At 41.1% G+C, this 21923-nt stretch overlaps 1 protein-coding gene across 1 annotated transcript in view; it reads right to left on the bottom strand.

The window, feature by feature from the left end:
* Positions 1-2115: 2115 nt before the first annotated feature.
* The window catches only part of atp10a (ATPase phospholipid transporting 10A), a 38281-nt gene continuing 18473 nt past the window's right edge, over positions 2116-21923 (bottom strand). Inside the window, 11 exon segments of the mRNA XM_054602564.1 lie at positions 2116-3456; positions 4361-4548; positions 6565-6669; positions 7654-7734; positions 7985-8185; positions 9183-9308; positions 11195-11271; positions 13494-13848; positions 14808-14992; positions 15596-15722; positions 16024-16127. Of these exon segments, the coding sequence (XP_054458539.1) occupies positions 2955-3456; positions 4361-4548; positions 6565-6669; positions 7654-7734; positions 7985-8185; positions 9183-9308; positions 11195-11271; positions 13494-13848; positions 14808-14992; positions 15596-15722; positions 16024-16127 (2051 nt within the window). The 3' untranslated portion in view covers positions 2116-2954.

Genomic DNA, 21923 nt, shown 5'->3' with positions numbered 1-21923 from the left:
ACCTCTCAGAACACAGGAGCTACTGCTCTACTGCTGCCTCCACCTGTTAGTCTGTTTGTGTTAGTGTGTTTGTGACTTTAGTGAATCTGAATTAACCCTTAAAACACCAAAGTCACACAATAACGCAGACCTACTAAATAATAGATCAATCAACCAATCGGTGGTTATAAATGACTACATGCAATATTAAAAGGTGTCGCTTCTCGTGACAAACTTTATGGAGAATTTGAACATTTTTCAACTCAATGTTTTGTCTTTCCATCTCATTAATAGTTTGATAAAAGAAAGACAGAAAGTCAACAGAAAGTTTGAGGACTGACGTTTTATTAAGCAAAGAATACATTTTCAGGTAGCAAAGGATAAATACTTTATCATCATCATCATTTATTTTGATCACTAGTAGCCTCCATGTGCTCAAAATACAGAAGAGGAACTTTAACACCAGTTTGTTGGATCTTTAAAACCTCATAATGATGCTGAACTGGTCTATCAGCAGACCTTTTGTTCCGTCTACGATGTGAAACCTGAAACGTGAAGGAGGCCGACCTCGTGACCAGAATACTGATGAACAACCATCTGTTGAGCTCCGGTAGGTTCAAGGCCGCGTGGAATTTTGTGAATGTTGGAATTCAGAACTCACTGGAGCTTCACTGGGCCTGAAGCCATAAAACAAAGTCGACAGCCAGAAAAGAAGAACCGAAGCCTCAGAAACAGACGCTCCGCCATCTTTAAACAAACAGCTCCAGGACACATTTGTCGTTTCTTATCCAGTGTTTAAGGCACTAACTATTGCTTAGAAAATACAGAAATATATAAATGATCTTTGGTAAATGATACACTTTATAAAAATGTACTGCAAAGAGATACAACAATCAATAAAATATCAAAGGTGCTGCTGCTTTAAACCGACAAACAAACTGTAGAATCTTTCAGACAGTCTGAACTTTTACTGTTTGGTTTAAGAATCATGATTCCTTTAAAACGAGAGGAAAAACATTTTCACGCTGAACACGGATACAAAAAGAAATCCTCAAAGGCAACTCTAGAATAATGCTCTCAAAGTGCAGATTTAAATCTGAAAGCGGCATCTTGTACGTTTGGTAAAGACTTTGTTTCCCCGTTGAGCTTTTTGGTTTACAGCTGACATAAAGATAAACTGTTTAAAGGAGCTTCAAGTAAATCACGTTTATGAAACGAGATGAAAGCTGGTTGTTTAAAGGAACACTTCGACATTTTGGGAAATATGATTTGTTTTCTTACTGAGAGTTAGATGAGAAAATTGACACCACGATCATGTCTAGGCGCTAAATACGAAGCTACAGCTAGCAGAGGGTTAGCTTAGCTTACAGAAACAAAATAACCCTTTAAGCTTAATAATTTACATTTACACATCTTCTCTGTTTAGTCTGTAGAAAAAGTGACGTATAAAAACATAAATGTTATTATTTCTTGTCCCGATGCCCTGATGTCTACAAGTTTTCAGTGACAACAAGAGTCCATAAGTTTTAATATGCATTAAAGGAGCAGCGTTTTGGGTTTAGCGACCTCTAGTGGTGAAGCTGCAGAATGAACCAACTGAACATCCGCCTCTTTCTTCAGGTAACGTAACAAAGTGAAAGTCTCTCTAGAGAGTGGGTGTTTAGTTTGTCCATTCTGGGCTTCTGTAGAAACATGGCGGTTCAACAAGGCCGACTTCGCCTCCAGCTCCCCATGTAGATATGAAGGTCTCATTCTATGCTAACGTAAACACAACGATTCCCAGTTTCAGATGATTAAACACTAATAAAAACATGGTTATGAATATTATATTACATTTCTGAAATAGATCTCACTAAATGTGACACACTAGCCCTTTAAACAAACAAGACTTGAAATGATGATTAGTGAGTTTAGAGGTCAGGTTAGCTTTAGACAGAGCTAGCTGCTAGTTGTTAGCCTTTAGCTTCCTATTTAACTCGTGGTGTTAATAGAGCAAATTAAAGGATTTCCCAAAATGACAAACGTTTCTTTTAATGTGAAACTGGCTGTATGATCTCACACACACACACACACACACACACACACACACACACACACACACACACACACACACACACACACACACACACACACACACACACACACACACACACACACACACACACACACACACACACACACACACACACACACACACACACACACACACACACACGGGTTTTAACCGCTACCAACATAAACCTAAACAAAACCTTGAAGTCTTCACCTTAAAATGTAATGATTTATGTTATTGGGACTTTGCATTTTTTTCTCCAAAAAAGTTGAGTCCCCACAACGTGACTGTGTGATCAGATTCATGTCCCCACAAGACGGTAAAACAAACACAGACGCACACACACACGGAGCATCATTACTGGTAGATTGTTTCTGTAAAAAGAAGTGTAATAAGGCACGATCATCTTTAAAGCTCATAATTATTCAGTGGAATGTCGTGAAACACAGAACAGCTCTACACTGGTCCAGGTCTGAAGTGAGACTCAATGCCACTAATGTCTGATCAACGTGGAGATCAAACTCTTTGAGAATCTGCACTGAAACACGATTCTGTAGGAACTTAAGACACATAAACTCTCTGATCTTCATCTGAAATCTGACAGAACGAACGGAAAAACATCTCAGAGAAACATAATAAAACGTCGTGGAATGTCTAAAGCACCTGATCGACCGCTGAGATGCATCTTTGAAATAAAAACATTTCCAGGATTTAAAAAAAGGAAACAAACAGGAGATATTCCAGTTCTTCAATCTTCAAAGCCTCAAAAATATCTTGAGCTCTAAAGATCCAAAATATAAAGTACCTATCCGTCTCTTTTATAAAAGAATCTGCTTGTAAAATACAATAAAATTAGACTTTTCTTTATAAAAACTATTGTGCAAATTGGAGTTTGAGTGTCGTACGTGAGACTTCTGAGACGTCACAGGACGGTGTGCTGCGACGGCGCCGGATGGACGGCGTGGTCAGAGTTCCTGCTGTATTTGACGCAGTGAGAGTCTCCGTCTAGAGGCAGTGTGAGCTGGACGCTGGCCGTCTGAGGCAGCAGCTGAGGCGTTGAGGAAACGCCGCAGGAGGCGCTCAGGTCCGACGCCTCTAAAGTCTCACGGGGACACTCGGAGTCTTTGGTGGACGGACGCCGCGGCTCCACAGGGAGCTTAGCGGCGTCTTTAGTGTACGGGAGCGTGTCCTTCTCCGTGGGATCTCCTGCGTACAGATCGTCTCTCTGCTGGTTTTTACTGCCGGCCTCAGGAGACGTCTTGGTGAGAGACAGGAAGTGAGGCTTGGGCTGGAGCGCCGACCCCGCCTTGACCCCGCTGAGGCTCAGGATGTTCCTGCGTGTCTCAGCCGGGAGTTTATCCAACTGTCTTCCGACTTGGACGGGACTCGGGAACAGCGTGCCCTGACACGCCCGGTAGAAATATCTGCAGAGTAAAACAGAAACAGACGTCAGGAATGAGAGGCATCTGGAGCAGATAGAAGGTCTGAAATATTTAAGGAAACATCCACACTGATACGCTTCACTTTTAAAACGGGGCTTTAAAATGAAAATGGTCTCAGTACACACGAGAGTTTCAGCATCATTTCAGGAATAATCTCTGTTCAACGACTATCACAGGATCATTCACGTTCACTGGGCATGCCGATGCTGGTGTAAACAGGAAGTAGATTGGTTGCAGAAAATACAAAGTTACAGAAAATACAAATATGAGATTACAAGTATTATAGTACTGTTTAATCAAAAAAGGTTGGGCTTGATACTTACTAGATTGCAGGTCTTACTTTTTCTCTCTCACATCTCATCAAATTAATTTAAAATGAAAACTTACAAATCAAGGTTTACAAGATTACGGGTCAATAAATGTGATCATCACACGTCTCTCACTCGTTTCCTTTGGTTTGTTCTCACCCATAGCTCTGCTCGTACTGGAGAGCATTTATGCTTTTGTTCCTTTACAGTTTCTGTGTGAACTTCACAATAGTTGTGCAGAACAAAATAAACATTAATAAAAAAAGTAAAGTCTTCTGTTTTGTGTCCATCGTCCTCCTCAAAGTCTCAAACCTTTGACTTCAGAAGTCCGCTCTGGAGGTTTGATAACGCCGCTGGACACGCCGCTCGCTAATCGCTCCAATAACAGCTGCTTCCTCTTCATGTCGTTAGAAGTAGAATTATAAAATGCAGAACTTAACTGAACAACAGTTTCTAGTAAAAACTAAATCTCCGGAGTGGTGAGGATGCTAACAGTAAACGTAGCATTATATATGTGTTTTAAAGCGTAAACGTAGCGGCGTGGACGCAGCCTGAGAAAGAACCCCAGCGGGACGTACCTGGGCAGCAGCGCGGCTACAGGTGTGAGGACACACAGCAGGTAGAAGAGCGGGTCCTGCAGCAGCCTCTGCATGCTCCAGTAGGGGTTAGAGGGGGAGAAGCAGGACGGACAGGAGGCGTTATAACAGAGAGCCACGGTGAAGAACAAACCAACGCTGAAGGAGATGGACACCCAGTTCATCCACGTCTACAGGGACACAGAGGACAGCAGGGCTTTATTCATTATGTGTTCAAAATACTTCATTTAGATTCTAAAATAATGACAACAGACCAGGTAGAACAAATAAATCATTAAAAATCTAAAAGTTAAAAAAGAAAATGATGGCCATTTAATGAAAGCAGTAATTATTTAACCTTCCAAAGCATCAAAACATGTGAAAAACTTCAACAAGAACAGAAGTTTAGTTACAGCTGGTCAGTCCAATAAATGATGACATTTTGTGATTATTGTTGACTTAATCTAAAGCTCTCTTTTCTCTTATTTTCTACATCAGTAGTAGTAGAAGTTTACATTTTTAAGATAAAAACTATACTAGAGTATCAGTAACTAAAGTATTTCACTTTACGAGCACCTCGCCAATAATGAACACCAACACAGGCCACGATTATTTTTCTATTGTCGGCCATATTATAGCTTAAGATACTGAAACGATGCTAGAATATGAGGACGTGATGAACTCCAACAGTCAGTTCATCACACATGATGGAAAAACAAACCTTTCATTCAGACTTTGTTTTGAAATCAAACTCCAAGAGAGAAAACTCAAATGTCAGTAATAAATACTGCAGTGAAAGTCCTTAAAATGTGACATTAACCCTCTGAAGAACAATCATGACTAGAAGTAGAGAGAACTCAAACAGAATAACAGTTATATAATGACATAAATCATAAAAAAGTTGAATTTCTTACAAAAAATTATATTTTTATATAATTTGGGCTGCGTTTTGGATGCTTTTTCTGATGGAAGCGTTTGTCACACATGATGTGTTAAAGGACCATAGGAAAGATGAGATTCTCATGATAATGATGATTCTCACAGCCTCTAGTTGTGATAAACGCTGTAGTTTTGGTGATTATTTAAACAAAACATGCATTTCAATCCTGCCGGCAGGTTTTGGAGTTCAGAGGGTTAAATCCCATTTTAAAGCTGCATTAAGTGTTACTGGACACTGGGGGGCAGCAGAACGATCTTTAAACATATTATCAATTTATGAAACAGTCTAAAGCTAATGTTTCCTTTGCACAGGTCTGTGGATCATCTTCAGTAACCTGGTCTGTATTTCAGGAAGGAGACGTTGATGTTGACTGTTTCAAATGTATTTTCTTTTAGCTCCACAAGTAGAGTGACAGTTAGTCCTGTTATAATGTTGAGAAAACAGACATCTCCACGGTCAATATCTCCAAGACTCTGCTACTCACACCAAAATCATCTAGACTGATAAACATCTCTACAGGAAACAGGAAGAAGATGTTTTTTGATTTTGGGGTGAACTGTCCCTTTAAGCAGCAAAATGAAACCAATGAATGCAATCAAAGGTTTTAACAGGAGACGTCTGCAAACATATACTGTGAAGACTAGTGTCACCCTGAGGTGTCTGATGGACAAGGTGAATCACACACACACACACACACACACACACACACACACACACACACACACACACACACACACACACACACACACACACACACACACACACACACACACACACAACACACACACAGAGTTAATTAGAGCCTCACAGCTGCTGTCATCTCAGATTCCCTTAATTGACTTTCACAGCCGTTTACCCAGCATGCATGCATCACCAGTGTTTACCTCCGCTCGCCGCTGCCCGCCGTGAACACGAGCTGCCGTCCCGTACAGGAAGGTGGTTAGTTAAAGGACATTTTTCATGCCGGGCTAAATTTACAGCCTCAGCATTTAATGGAAGAGACTCTGATTCAATGCAGGGTCATAAATCTAAAACGGCTCAGGACTGAAGGCCGTTTACGAGAAACCGACAGGATCTGAGAGGAAAACCAAGACAGGAAGTGAAACAGACCGGTGTCAGGGATCTCTGTGACGGTGAGCTGTGATGTGGAGGTTTACAGAAACAAAGACCTGCTGTCAAACTGATGAAGAGGAGCTTTTCTGGTTCAATCTAATCAGCCGGAGTCAAAGACCCACAGAGAGAGAGGAGTTATAATCCGGGTCCTTACCCAGGTTTTGGTCTCAATGCCGAGGTGAACCAGGATGGTGAGTAAAGCCAGGGTGGTGATGGGAGTCCCCCATGTAAACAGATCCACGTCAGAGTCAGCGTAGGCCTGGGAGGAAGGAGGAGGAAGAGGAGAGGAAGAAGAGGAAAAAAAAGGAGGAAGAGGGGAGGAGGAAAAAAAGGAGGAGGAAGAGGAGGAAAGGGGTTAATCAGAGCAGCGAGGACATGAAGTGAAGAGATGATTTATTTATGTATTAATCTATTTATTCATTCTATTTATTTATCCCGTTATCAATTTTTTTGATCTATTTATTTAGTCATTCATTCATTTTTCACATTTATTTATTCTTGTATTTATTAATTCATTTTTTTTCAAATAAATCTATTTATTTATTCATTTATCTGTCTATTTATTTCAATTATTTTTTATTGATGTATTTATTTTTCACATGTATTTAATTATTAATGTATCTAATCATTAATCTATGCATGTATGTATTTATTCATTCATATATTTATTTTTCACATTTGTTTATATATTTATTAATTTATCTATTCTATTATTTATTCCTTCATTTAATGACATAGATTTGTTTATCTTATATTTGCCAGTGACAGTGAACATTAATTACTCTGTTTGCACTGCCAAAACCAATGTTTACACTGCACTGTTTGCACAATTTTTAAATTTTAAATACTCACCTGCTGTACATAGTAAAGTTTTCATTTTCATTCCTTTTGTGTATTTTTATCTGTATATTGTTGTTTGTTGTACAGTGTTTGTTGGGTTAGGGTTGCTGCTGCTGCTGCTGGCTACCAAACGAAATTTCGTTGTATCACTACAATGACAATAAAAACCTCTTTAACTTTATCTTTAATCAACATTTCAGTTTCCACCTCAATGTAAACGTTCTAGAGTTAGCTAGAGAGCTAATTCTCCATCTGTAGTCCCTAGTAAGGTTATTACAATCTAGTGGCTTAATATTATCAGTACAATGCTACAGCAAACACTACAGTACAACACAGTACAACACAGTACGACTAACATGTAATACTTGTCTTCTTCTTACAAAGAAAGAAAGAGAAAACTTACAAAGTAGGGGATGAAGAAGCAGACCAGACTTTGGTAGAAGGCATCGATCATGTTCATCCAGAACATGTATGGCTTATATTCCTGCAGAACAAACCGGAGAGTCAGTCAGAAAAAACGATATGAATCATAACGAGATCAAACGACGATCAGAACGACGTAGAGATCTACAGTTTATAGTTATACAAACAGCTGCACTGAGGCACAGCGCTAAAGTTAGCTAAATGCTAACTAGCTAGTGTTTAGCAGCTTTAATGTGTTAGCATGCTAACGTTTGCTTTTCCCACCAGGAGAACAAGAACACATAGAACAAATAGAAAGAGTGTGAGTGGACCTCAGAGTTCTGTCCGTTGATGTAGAGCTGAGGTAGCTGTTGGAGAGTCTCTGCCGTCACGTCTTTCTCCAGAGTGCCAGTGATGAGTTGTGGGAAGGCGGAGAACATCAGGTTGAAGAAGATGAGATACCACTGGTCGATCATGGCCGAACCAGAGAACCCGCAGTAGAACTGATACCAGAAGATGAGCGCCACGAACATCTGTGAGAACAAAAGGTTAACGGGATGAATTCACTCGAGGAGGCAGGACAGGAAACACAAGAAAACACGTTTAAGATCATTTGGTTTTTCTCCTTTGTTTATGACTTAAGAACAGGTGAAACCTCAATCAACAGTCATGTTTCAGTTTACATCCATGTTTATCCTTTTATACATTTGTGTAAAATTGGCATAACTACAAAATGTATTTAACGTGTTATGGAAAAAATCATGTTTTGTGAGGTCGAAGTGACTTTGACCTTTGACCTTGACCACAAAACTCGAGTCCAAGTGTACATTTATGCCAAATTTGAAGAAATGGCATGTGCATACAGACGGACAGACAAATAGAAGAGATAACACCTCGGAGTCAATATATTCCTTAATGAAAAAAGGTTTTGCAAGCATCATTTTTAAAGTACCATTTTGTTTCCTTTTGTAAAAAAAAAAAGTTTTGTTTGTGTGAACTTTTTTTGTAAGGGTAAGTGTTTGTTGTTGTAATACTCTTTCTGTCCACAAGAAGCTGAATGTTCACAACTACTACTTACTCTAAAAATAAAGTATTCATGTTTTCTTCCAGGTGAGTTTTAATTTCTCTATGAACTTTAAACACAAAATACAAGTATTGCGTGTTAGCAAATGATGTAAATAAAAACTCACCTGGAAGAAAACAGAAATTATTTTAATCCAATTTAGTTCATGAGATAGTGATAAACCTCAGCCTCATGTGGTCGTAATGAGTATTACAACAACAAACAATAACAAAAATGATCCTGACTAAAAGTAAAAATAAAACACCTGCCAAAATTTCGTAGGGAAATTTAGAAAAAAAAAATCAGAATAATACTGAAAAACAAAATCCCTTCCTATTTAAAAAAACAAACAAAAAAAAAAAAATCCTGACTGATCTAAATTACATATTCAAAATAAACTGAGTGTTTACGTTGGTATCTTCACAGACGCTGTGAGAGGAGAACATGCAGAAGATAAGGAGTCTCACAGCGTTCTTGTAGAAGAAGTAGAGGATCATGTTGGCCAGTCTGGAGTAGCACCAGTGTCCGTGGACCAGCAGCAGCTTCTGGAGGTACCGGAACCGTGGCAGAGCAAAGTCACTGGCCATCACCGCCTGAAACACACCACAGGGAAACAACACTCAGTCTGCTGGGGTCCTTTCTCCTTTCCTTATTTAGTGCCTCCTCAATTCCTTTCCTCAGAGGTGAGCAGAGGGGGCGAGGAAAGGAATCGAGGAGTCGAGACAAAAAAGCATTTAACAAACAAGACATTTTTGCCTCATTTTAAATTGATGTTGCATCATGTGACAAGAACAATCAGATGTCACAGTTATTTATTTAACACACACACACACACACACACACACACACACACACACACACACACACACACACACACACACACACACACACACACACACACACACACACACACACACACACACACACACACACACACACACTTTTAGTTATAAAGACTTCACATATTTATTGTGTGATTTAGATGTTTGTCTAAAGAGTACTGTACAAATAAGTACTGATTGATTTATATTATAAACACACAGTCCTGTCTGTCTACATGACAATATGAAATACAGTTTATTAGTGCTGAATTTAAGAGAAGGATCTTATTGATATAATAATGTTTGCTCTTGTAAACATCATGTCAGGATTATAGATGAAGTTACATTCAGTATAAAAACATAAATATCAGGTGAATGTTAATGTTGAATGAGGTTAGAGACTAATGAGGACATCAAGGACAGAAAGTCTGATCGTTTATCTGATCATCTTAAATAAATACAAAATCCCAAAAGGAACTGTGACATTTACGGAGTGCAGCTTTGGTTTGAGATCAGTCCAGCTGTGTGTCACGCCTCCTTTATTTGTTTACGTGTGTCGAAAAAAACTTCCGTAAAAGGACACATCGATGTTTCCTTGCTCATAGCTCTTCCTCGCTCCTCAAAATGCGCTTTAGGAATTGGGACATCCTTCAAGATGGAGAGATCGATCTTCGGGTCACAAGCCGGAGGAATCGAGGAGGCACAAATCTGGGAGTAAGAACGACTCTACTTCCTCTCACTGGTGTCTTTATTAGGAAACAAGTGGAGGAAACGTCTGGCCCTGCCACACACGCCTGCCTCTTTTTTTAAATCAATCTTCAGCGGGTATAATCTTTCCAAAGCAATAACCCGTAAACGAGTTGTCCTCCTGTTTGGAGGCGTTGTTACAGCAGCAGGACGCTGTGAGTCTCATCCATCACTGTCTGACACAGAATCCTCCCTGAAGTCCATCCGGCTTCATAACTCACATGGTAAACGGCGCCGCGGACCCTTTATGACACGACTCCGCCGTCGACAGGAAGAAGACCAGCGGACGCCTCGTTGGTGCTGAGATTTAGTTTCCCGGTGACGGCGGGAGAGAAATGTGTGTCTCAGCACGCCACGGCCGCCGCCTCGTTAAGAGCAAACGTGATTAACGGTGATTAATGTGGGACTGAAGGTGAGGACGGGATACGAGACTCTAACAGATGTCTCCGTGTCCTGCAGCACAGCGGAGCGTCTCTGAAGACTCCGGGGAGCTTAATCAGGGAACTCCATCATCGCTTTGCAGCATCACCTTTGTGGAGTGAAGCTGAGCAGGAGGCGGGGCTAAGCTACCATCAGCTGCAGAGGTCATGACCTTTAAAGCGAGGAGAGGAGCTGGTGTGGACGGAGTCATAAAGAGAACTGCAGGACAATCTCCCTGACTCACAGGCGACGCTGTTGAGGAGACGACGCTGTTAGAGGAGACGACGCTGTTAGAGGAGGCGACGCTGTTAGAAGAGGCGACGCTGTTAGAAGAGGCGGCGCTGTTAGAGGAGACGCCGCTGTTAGAAGAGGCGACTCTGATAGAGGTAGAGGAGGCTACACTGTTAGAGGAGGCCATGCTGCTGTTAGAGGATGTGACGCTGTTTGAAGAGGTGACGCTGTTAGTTGTGGAGGCTCAGGTGTTTTCTTACCTGCATTCCTTCCTGTCCAGAGATGCCGATGCCCACATCTGCTACCTGAATCATGCTGACATCATTGGCCCCATCACCTGAGGTTAACGACAGACATGAACACATGACGAGTAACCAGTTAATGGAGTGTAACACGGAGCTGTATTGTTCCGTTTTTCAGGATTTATGTCATTATAACTGTGTTATTCTGCACTAAAGACATGTTTGAGTTCTCTCTACTTCTAGTCATGATTGTTCGGTTTCCAAAGAGGAGCAGCACTTTATATTGAAGGAAAAACCACAGAGCTAACCTAATTCGGTGATGGACACATTTCATTTGCTGCTTAATCATCCTCCCTGCAGAATAAGCAACTTGTTTTATGTAGTTGCTAACAAATCTCTTCTTATTCGCCAATAAACAAAATCCCCCTCTTACTTTATTATTCCAAAATATTTTGTTTTGAAGCAGAAGAATCAAGACATGTTGTATTTTCATCAGCAGTAACTTAAGAGGACTCAGACTCTAAACAATGTCATTGCAGCAAAAGAAAGACAACAGAAAACACACTGAAACGTTCTGTAAAGTTAAATAGCATTTACAGACTCCAGGAGCTGGAGAATCAGTGTAACAGCACATGAGCTCTGAAAACTATTAGAGCTTCATCATCCTCATCATCCTCATCGTTTGTCCCACAGAGAGGTGAAATCACAGAGTGTTTACTGCTCACGTAGCAAAGACAGAAAAACGCTCTGCAGGCAGAAACAGATCCTCCAGAGAGCAGCAGGAACAGATGAATAGAGAACGGAGAGAAGAACTCTGTAAGTCACACTGACGTCCTCAGGTCACCTCCGTTATTACAGCTTCATTCAGCCAAAGGGCTTCGTTACAAAGTGACCCTACATAACGATTCAGTGGACACAGAGAGGTGTGTGGTGATGAGTGTGCACTTGTTCAACAAAGTCAACTCATATTTACGCTTTGGGCCGGAAGAAGAAGAAGAAGTAGCAGAAGAAGAAATACAAAGAAAAGAGAAGGAAAAACAGAGGAAGAAAACAAAGAAGAAGAAGAAGAGAAGAAGAAGGACAAGCAGCAGAGAAGAAGAAGAAGAAGAAGAAGAAGAAGAAGAAGAAGAAGGACAAGCAGCAGAAGAAGAAGAAGAAATCAAAGAAGAAGGAAATCAAAGAAGAAGGAGAAGAAGAAGAGTGAGAAGCTGCACCAATCAGAGTTTCTCAAAATCCAGGAGGATCCCTCAACGTCTGAATTTAAAGGATTCATCATTGAATCCCACTGAAGGACTGTTTCAATGTGGAGGATCCTTTAAATCTACTGAGATTCATCCAGAGGACTTTTTTAAATCATGAGTGTATCCTCCATGCTCCTAAATATTCCCACAATCCTTCACACACGATGCATTTCCTGTCTTTGGAAACAGAGGAAATATGATCTTCTGAAGTAAACATGGGAGATTTGGTGGAAAGAATAACTAAGACGAGTTTTATTTTGTTTATGTCGAGTTTGAATGAATAAATGGAGTCTGGTGGATAGTAGAATTAATGATATGTTTGATAAGTTATAAAATTATAATAATTATCCAAATCCCTGTTGGTTTGACTAATATTTAAAAGATAAATTAAGATAAAAAAAAACAGCTGCTCTCTGAATGCTAGGAAGGAGTCTAACCTAGCCTCTGTAGGACACCACTTGGAAGGAAGCGTCCTACCAAGGAAGCATCCTTGACTCTATGTTTACGATGCTTTGCCTGTATTTTTTAAACTAGTTAGTATTCAGGACAATGATGTCACAACGTATTGAGACTAAGAGGAGGTTTTTGAGGTTGAAGGTTTCAGGTTTCAGGCTGAAAATAAAAAGGGAATGAGTTCAACCATCTATAACTCATCTGAGCATTTTTTTAAGTTGATATTTCCTCACATCAGCAGCTGTGTGCAGCGGCTCATGCGTGTTTTGATCTGTCTGGACGCTACTGGATCTTAGTGATAGCCTAAAGGTTCTACTGATGGAGAGGAATGCTTTACTTTAAATTGAGCTCCTTCTTCCCTCCAGTTCTTGTGTCTGACTCTAAAAACACATGCAAACATGTCAAAAAGTCTGTTTCTCTTCAGAACAGAAATCATATAATGTCCTGGACAGTTTATTTGTTCACTCACTGAAAATGTTCAGTGTTTATTTGGACAAAAAAGGAATCAAAAGCAAAAAGTATGACTTGTAGAGGTCTAACTGTGATCTCGAGGTGGGCCACCGGGGCCAGAGGCTCCAATGAAACGTGGTAACACTGTATATGAAGGTGTGTCTGTTACTCACCGATGGCTAGGGTCATGACCTTCAGCTTGTTCCGCACCAGTTTGACCACCATGCTCTTCTGCAGCGGCGTGGAGCGGCAGCAGAGCACCGAGCGGCAGCTCTGAGCCACCGCCAGAAACTTGTCCTCCAAACTCTTATCCAGAGCGTAGGCCAAGGTCCGGCCGTCTATCACCAGGCCCAGCCGGTGCACCGTGACGGGAGCGCTGTGGGGGGAGGAGGAGGGAGACGAGGGGGGGTACATCTCAAAGGGGGAGAAGTTGCTGTGGAAGGTTTTGGCAGCTTGGTCCGAGGTGGTGCAGAGGAATTTGGCCTGGATGTAGTGTAAACTCTCCTCCAGCAGCAACGCACACGCCTCCTGGTTCAGACACGGAACAGAGACGGTTCAGGATCAGTTAATAAAAATCATCTGGATAACAGATGTGCAGCAGCTCAGAAGTAAACATGTTGGTAACGTTGGTGTTTTCATTAAGGAGAACGTTGTGTTAAAGGAATAGTTTGACGTTGATGGAATAACACGTATTCACAGTCTCTTGGTGAGAGTTTGATGAGGAGATCGATGTAACTTTTATGTCTGTAGAGTAAATATTAAAATCTCTTGGACAGAGGCGGCTAGCTGTTTCCCTCCGTTTACATTATTTGTGCTAAGCTAAGCTAACCTGCTACCAGCTGTAGCTTTATATTTACTGTACAGACATGAGTGGAATTGATTTTCTTATCAAACTCTGTAAGAAAGCAAATCAATTATTGTTAAATTGTTTATTTTAAGGTAGGTGATGACAACACAACGTAGGTGAGGATGTAGGTGAGGATGTAGGGGAGGATGTAGGTGAGGATGTAGGTGATGATGTAGGGGAGGATGTAGGGGAGGATGTAGGGGAGGATGTAGGGGAGGATGTAGGGGAGGATGTAGGGGAGGATGTAGGTGAGGATGTAGGGGAGGATGTAGGGGAGGATGTGTAGGTGATGAGGATGAGGATGTAGGGGAGGATGTAGGGGAGGATGTAGGTGAGGATGTAGGGGAGGATGTAGGGGAGGATGTAGGGGAGGATGTAGGTGAGGATGTAGGGTGACTTAGGTGAAGACGTTAGTGGTTACAGGACGTAGGTGGTTACAAAATCTGTGCGTGTCGTGTAGAGTTCTTTACTGCGTTGCATCATTTTAATGTGAAACATAAACTAAACGCATCAAACACAACAGAACAAAGACACAGACCTTTCATGGTCAGCTGGCGTCTCTGGGAGACGTCACAGTGGTGCTGTGAGCTAAACGCTAACGTCACAATGCTAACAAGTTCTAATCCTGCTAATAGAACACCTGAGAATCAGCATTCAGAGTGAGGATCTCCTCCTCCGGGTCCAGCAGCTTGCAGGCGTAGGCGATGTTGACGGCCGTCTCCTGTTTGTCTCCCGTCAGAACCCAAATCTGAAGACCGGCCCGCCGCAGAGACGCTATGGTTTCAGGAACGCCGTCCTGCAGCCGGTCCTCAATGCCCGTCGCTCCTGTGGGGGGGGGATATTTTATACAAACTATAATAAAGAGTATTAAGGTATTATCACAGCTATAAGTGTGTCTGTGTGAGGTTCTCCTCCACAGTCAGTGTTTCACTACAGCAGATGTTTGTAGAAACAGACAGGAGAACCAGCACGGAGCAGATCAATGTTCTGCTGTGGACGTATTTTAGACTCCTAAAAGAATCAATATCAGTTTAAGAGAACGCTATATTTAGAATATTTACACCTCTTTACCTTTATGACGGAGAACTGAAGCTGTTATCTATGCTCTCTACAAAGACACCAGACTACATTCACACAAACAGAGATTTAACCTCTCAGAACACAGGAGCTACTGCTCTACTGCTGCCTCCACCTGTTAGTCTGTTTGTGTTAATGTGAGACTTGGTGAATCTGAATTAACCCTTTAAAACACCAAAGTCCAACAATAACACAAACTAACTAACTGATGGAGGCAGCAGTAGAGCATCCGTGCTGGTTCTCCTGTCTGTTTCTACAAACTCCATCTACTGTAGTAAAACAGTGACTGTGGAGGAGAACCTCACACAGACAACCACACCGTCCCTTTAGATAAATACATCAAACAGCTACCCAGAAGCTGGAGGTTCGTCTCCAGTCGTAGTGCCGAGTCAAACAGCAGCTCCTCTCTTCCCTGGATGGCCGTCTCAGCCTCCAGGTGGCGCTGCAGCCAGCAGGAATACTGCTCCTTACTCAGGACCTGAAACATGAACACATGAACACACATGAAACACACATGAAACACACCATCGTCAGTTAAACCCAACAGAGGAGCAGCAGACATGTCAGAGGAGGAACCACAAAGCAGAGCGTGAGACCTTGAGAAGGTGTTTTTTATCACGTCGCCGTGGTAACGGGGCAGATATTTAACGAGCCCGGCTTGTGAGGGCATAAATTAACAGCCTGGGAAAGTGGCAGAGATTGCAGCTGAGTCACGGACCTGGAACATCTTCTCAGACGTCTCTAGAGAGAATCACTCAGAGCTCTAAGGACCTTGTTACCTTCTTAGCGATGCACAGCGTGCGGAGGCCGTCTGCAGCGTACAGGTTCAGGTAGTTCTGCGTCCGGCTGACAATCTTTTTCTGGCGCCTCCCCTTGGAGTTTCCTTTAAAAAAAAGACAAACAGCTTTTTTTTGTGATTCCAGAAGAGGAGGGAAATATGGCAGCCATCTGATATATATATAGAGATATATATATATATATTTCATTTCACACACATAGAGTAACTCATTTTAATAAGAGTCTGAATGGTTCTTGCTGTTTTAGCTGCTTGTTTGTGCGTCTCTCTGGCTCTGACTCTTTCTGGCGGCGGGTCAGAACAGAACGACTCCATCAGTCTGCTGACACACGAGCCAACACACGACTCCCTCAATAATAACACGACAGCTCGGCTCATTATTAACATCACTGAACAGAAATCATTCAGTAATCTGAGAGCATTTCCTCCACCATGATACGAGACAAACTGATGGTTGTCTCATGTAGAAGTTTCATCTTCTTCATTAATGTTCGTGACAGAAACACTGAGAAAGGAAAGGAAACCGTATTAATAAAGTTTCCTTGTACAAAGTTAACCGAGATAAATCTTAGGTGATGACGTTTTCTAAGCATTTCCTCTCACTGATAAGACGAGAATCCTGTCACGGATAAAATAATCTTAGCTCTTCAGAGAACTCCTCTTACTTCTACATGCACACTAATACTCTCACACTATAATTATGAATACGACAATAATCTGAATTTAATAAAGTTCATCTAAACATCATATTCTAGCCAACAGTTTGTAAAGCTGGAGTAGAGATGCATGTCCAGAGGAGAAGAAGGAGAAACACTCCTACTGTTAAACATCAGGAAGGACGAGGAGATCAACAGGTTTTTGGATCTGAACAAATATCTCAACGTCGACCTTTTAGAGAAGATGTTTGAAGGAATGAGAGAGGGAGGCTGAGTTCAACCTCTGGAACACTTTGATAGAAACATACTTTATGTCCTGATGCTCCACGTTTCTATATTTAGACGTGATAAACGACGTGTCAAACATCGACCCGTCAAATATTACTGGAATATTTATTTTCATCAGCCATGTAAACACATATTTTCCTTTTCAGAATAAGGGCAAATAACAGAAGAACCGCTAGGAAGAGGGAGGAGGACTTTAAGAGCAGAATGCAAGGCTGCAAAACAACAGAATTAAAACCAATGAGTGACGTCACCATGACGACGTCCACCTCTTATATACAGACTGTGGTTCAACCAGAGATGAAAGTGATCACAACACTACAACAGTGTTTTCTGGTTTATTGATTTACAGGCTGTTTATAAAGACCAGCCAGCAGTCACATACAATGTTGAAAGCTGTTAACATTAAATAGATTTAGAAGTAAAATGAGAAGTTTTGATATTAAATATAACTACCAGCATGTGAAGAGGCTGCTGCACATGTAGGACTGTGTTTTCTAAAAGTTTGCAGACTTCCTTGATCAACAGAGATGTTCATTAAAGTAAACAAACACTTTTTGCTTCTTCATAGCTCTCAGAAGTTTCCTGATTCCCTCCTGAGCTTGGACTCCTTCCAGAGAAGTTCAGGCTGAGTTTCTCTCTAGGTTTTCTCATAATGGTTGTTTCTTTAGACAAAAAGCTGCAGACCAGACGCTCCTACAGGTGGAACTACACACAATGTTTATATTTCCTACTGCAGAAAAAAAACTGCAAAATCCACCTAAAAACTGTATTTGTGTCCACCATGTTGAAGGTTTTCTCCACTATTAACACTAAAGAGCAAAGTTTTCATGTTCAGCTCACGGTCTGATTTTAACATTATACCAACAGGTGTGAAGAAACACACTAATCTGCAAACAAAGGCAGTGAAAAAGAGATTGTTTTTCACTTCAAAATAAAAGTCCTGCTTCTCTATGGAAACAGAACAATGATGACTAGAAGTAGAGAGAACTCAAACATGTCTTTAGTGCAGAATAACAAAGTTATAATGACATAAATCCTAAAAAAGAAAAAAGTAAACAGTTTATTTATGGCAAGATTTTAAATGACACATGTAGAATAAAATGTTTTTGATGAAATATCACAAGTTTAAGCTTAGTTTTGTTTCTTTTCTGATTGAAGTGTACGTCACACATGATGTGTTCAAGGACTGATGATTATGGCTCCTGGCTATGATAAACGGTGTAGTTATGGGGATTGTTTAAAGAAAATATGCTTTTTGGGGGTTCAGGGGGTTAAACAACGAGGGTCTCAAATGTTTTTTGCCATATTTTATGAGGAAGGAAATGTGTTTGTTAGGACTCAGCGTTACACAGTGTGTGTTAGTGAGAACACTGAAGGAGACCTTTGTTTTATGGACCAGGTGAGGCAGCAGAAACAAGACGATATATTTTCTTTGGAAAACCTGACGAATGAAAGTCTTTTGTTTACTTTCCTTTTGAGCTCCTGAGGGAAATATGTGCCTGTTACTCTCCCCGTCTGTCTGCTTTACAGCTGTTTTAATGACTCATTAAACCAAAAAGCAGCTGTTTAATGAAAACAATGAGAGCCATGAGAGTGAAGCAAAACAAGCCGCATGCCGGGAAACAAAACCATGAGCTGAAAGACGGTGAAACATGACCAACTCTTCTCAAAATACAGTCATTTGATCCGTTGTTAATATAAAAATATTGATTATATCAACCTTAATGGTAATAACCAAGATATTAATTGTTTTTTTCTTTTGTTTTGCAGAGTTTAAATATAAAACAATGGAAGATTTTCTCTCAGTGAAAATGTTGAATTGGGATAAATAACGTAAAAATATAAGTTCCGTTTTAAGGTGTGATTTTCTGTTTAAGCGGAGTCAGCAGCAGCAGACAGAGTTACGTCATGACACACGCCCAGAGGGTCTCCATGGAGACACTGAACAAGTCCTGAACTAGTCCTGAATGGAGCCTTTATGGAGGTCCGTGTCATGAGGAGGTCTAGCTCATGCTGCTCTCTGATTGGCTGTTTTCCTCGATGGTGAAAACATAGTGAGCCGTCTGTGTGAGGACACACCCAGTCCTCCATTAAAGCACTGAGACACGTGGTGGACTGAGACAACCGTCCTGAAGGAGTCTCTCTGCTCCAGCTTTAAAACCAAGAACCGTCAGCTAGACCTCAGAGGAACCAGCAGGGGCGTCTTTATGGAAAAACAAATACAATCAATCACACTCATTCAGAACTCCTCCAGAGAAGAGGACCAGAACCTCATCTGGAAAACATGAAGAAAGTAGGGAAAGGGTTTTTTAAAACCAGCTCCAGTCAAGAACCAGTCCATTCAAGAACCTGTTCCAGTACCATTAGAGAACCGGCTCCAATCATAAACCAGTCCAATCGAGAACCGGCTCCATTAGAGAACCGTTCCAGTCGAGAACTGGTTCTATTAAAGAACCAGCTCCAGTTTATAACAGGTTCCATAAATGAACCGGGTCCATTAGAGAACCGCTTTAATTGGGAACGGGCTCCAGTAGAGAACCAGCTCCAGTCGAGATAGATTTAAGGGTAGTTAAGCTCTTGAATTACTACTAAAATCACACAAATACAACAACAAAGCGGTCTCAGTCTGGCTGTTAATCAGAGTTCAATTGACTCAGGCTGAAGCTCGTTTGGATAGAAAAGCATGTTTTCTTTAAACAATCGCCAAAAATACACCGTTTATCACAGGCGGCAGCTGTACAAACTGTCATAATGATCATATTTTCATCTTTCAGACGCTCTTTGAACACATCATGTGTGACGAAACGAAAATCAAGCTTAAAATTGTGATATTTCAGCCACAACATTTTATCCTACATGTCTCATTTAACATTTCACCACAAATAAACTGTTTACTTTAACCAGATTCTGTAAAGAACATTAAACTCTGAGCTCCTCAGTGAAACTATGAAGACATGATTGATTCATCCGAGACCAACAGTCATGTGACAACAAATCTGTGAAACTTTGACTGAACTTCAGGCTGCTGAACACAGAGGAGAGAGGAGAGGAGAGGAGAGGAGAGAAGAGGAGAGGCTGGAAGTAGAGGTTGAAAAAATGTAAACAGCTCAATATATATATATATATATATATATATATATAGAATGTAGAGCCTCCATTTGTTTTCCAACATTGGTAACACTTTTGGGCACTTGAAAATTTTGTTATATATAAATTACATTTGTTTTAATTTTTGTAAAATAACTTATCAAAGAAATTAAACTTGTGTTTTTTTCCTTTTTCATGATTTATGTCATTCTAACTGTGCTATTCTGCACTAAAGACATGTTTGAGTTCTCTCTACTTCTAGTCATGATTGTTCTGTTCCCATAGAGGAGCAGGACTTTATACTACAGTGAAAATAAAGAACACAGAGAGAAAAATGCATCAGGAGACAAAAAACTGCCATGAAAACTGCTTTGGGGTTCAGAGGATTAAACCTTCTACAGAGCAGAGCTCCAGATGACAGATACAGTGAACTTCATGTTCCTGTAGAACCAGCGGAGTGGCCCTTTAACGTGAGGCCACACAGCATCAGTTCACCTAAACTATAATAATCTCAAACCAGAACGGATTTCAAAGTATAATTGTTTTAAATAATGAATCAAACATGTGCTGGTTCAGGGTCTTCAGATGTGAGGATTTGCTGCGTTTCTCTGTTTTCTATCAATGTAAATAAACCCAACGTGTTGAATAATGAAAACAAAGATTTGCAGTGTGAAGCTGTGGACAGACGTCTGGTCTCTGTGTACAGAGCATCAGAGGGGAAAAAAGTGCCTGTGTGGCTCTTTGTGTGCCTGGAATATTAAACCACCTGGTCCACCTCCTCCATTAGGACGCTAAAGACCCGGAGCAGTATGGAACCAGGTTTCAAGACCACAGAGGAACACAGGAAGTGTTTTTTTTTTGTTAAAAGGGACCAATAAAGATCAGCACAGAGCTGAGCAGCATCTAAAAATACGACTTCTTACATAACATGTTACCCAGAAGTTTACATCAGTGGAAAGCATGAAGGTTTGGCCACAGACGCACAGAATAATCTGAATTTACAGCTTCTGCTGAAACACTCCATCATGTCAGGTCGACCACAGTGAACCTTGCTGACATGTCTAGTTAAATCATGTGTCCAGTGAAGATTACATCAAATGATTTGTAGCCAATCACAGAGAGGAGAAGTCTGCAGATGTGATGCAGCTCCACACCAGCAGTGTCATCATCAATCAAGAGCTTCACCAACACCTCCAAGCTATCATCATGCTGCGTTCCATTTCAACAGGAAAAGTGAGAATTTCCGAGCTCCAAGGAAGAAATTCCAACAGGAAAGCCGCCCAAAGTCGGATTTCCAAATCGGAAAGTCGGACGAACCTCATCAACTCTAAAACCTCAAAATCCAAGATCCCAGCGCTCCAACAGTAAAACAGCTGCAGTCATGTTAGGACACAGCCTCCGGTTCTGAAAAGTAAAGCCAGTGCTTCCTATGTACAAGCTGCATTCTCTCTAGTGTCCACCAGGGGGCGACTCCTCTGGTTGTATAGAAGTCTATGAGAAAATGACTCTACTTCTCTCTTGATTTATTCCCTCAGTAAACATTGTAAACATGAGTTTATGGTCTCAATCTCTAGTTTCAAGTCTTCTTCAATACAGCATGATGTTCATTTAGTAAATGATGCTCCATTTAGAGTCAAACAGACCATAAAGCAGGGGATGCTTTAGGGCGGGGCTACACACTGATTGACAGGTCCACACCAGAGACGTATACGGCGTCTCTACGTCACTCCTCCTCAGTCCAAATATGGTCACTTCCTGTTCACTGGTTCACTTCTTTAAACCCTTATACGTTTTCTGACTTGTTGAACTCTGGTGTGACATCATAAGCCCGATGTCCGAGGTACATTGAACG

The sequence above is a fragment of the Anoplopoma fimbria genome, chromosome 8, assembly GCF_027596085.1.
Source record: "Anoplopoma fimbria isolate UVic2021 breed Golden Eagle Sablefish chromosome 8, Afim_UVic_2022, whole genome shotgun sequence".
Lineage (NCBI taxonomy): Eukaryota > Metazoa > Chordata > Actinopteri > Perciformes > Anoplopomatidae > Anoplopoma > Anoplopoma fimbria.
Note: the sequence above shows the minus strand (reverse complement) of the source record. Positions and strands in the feature narration are given on the sequence as shown.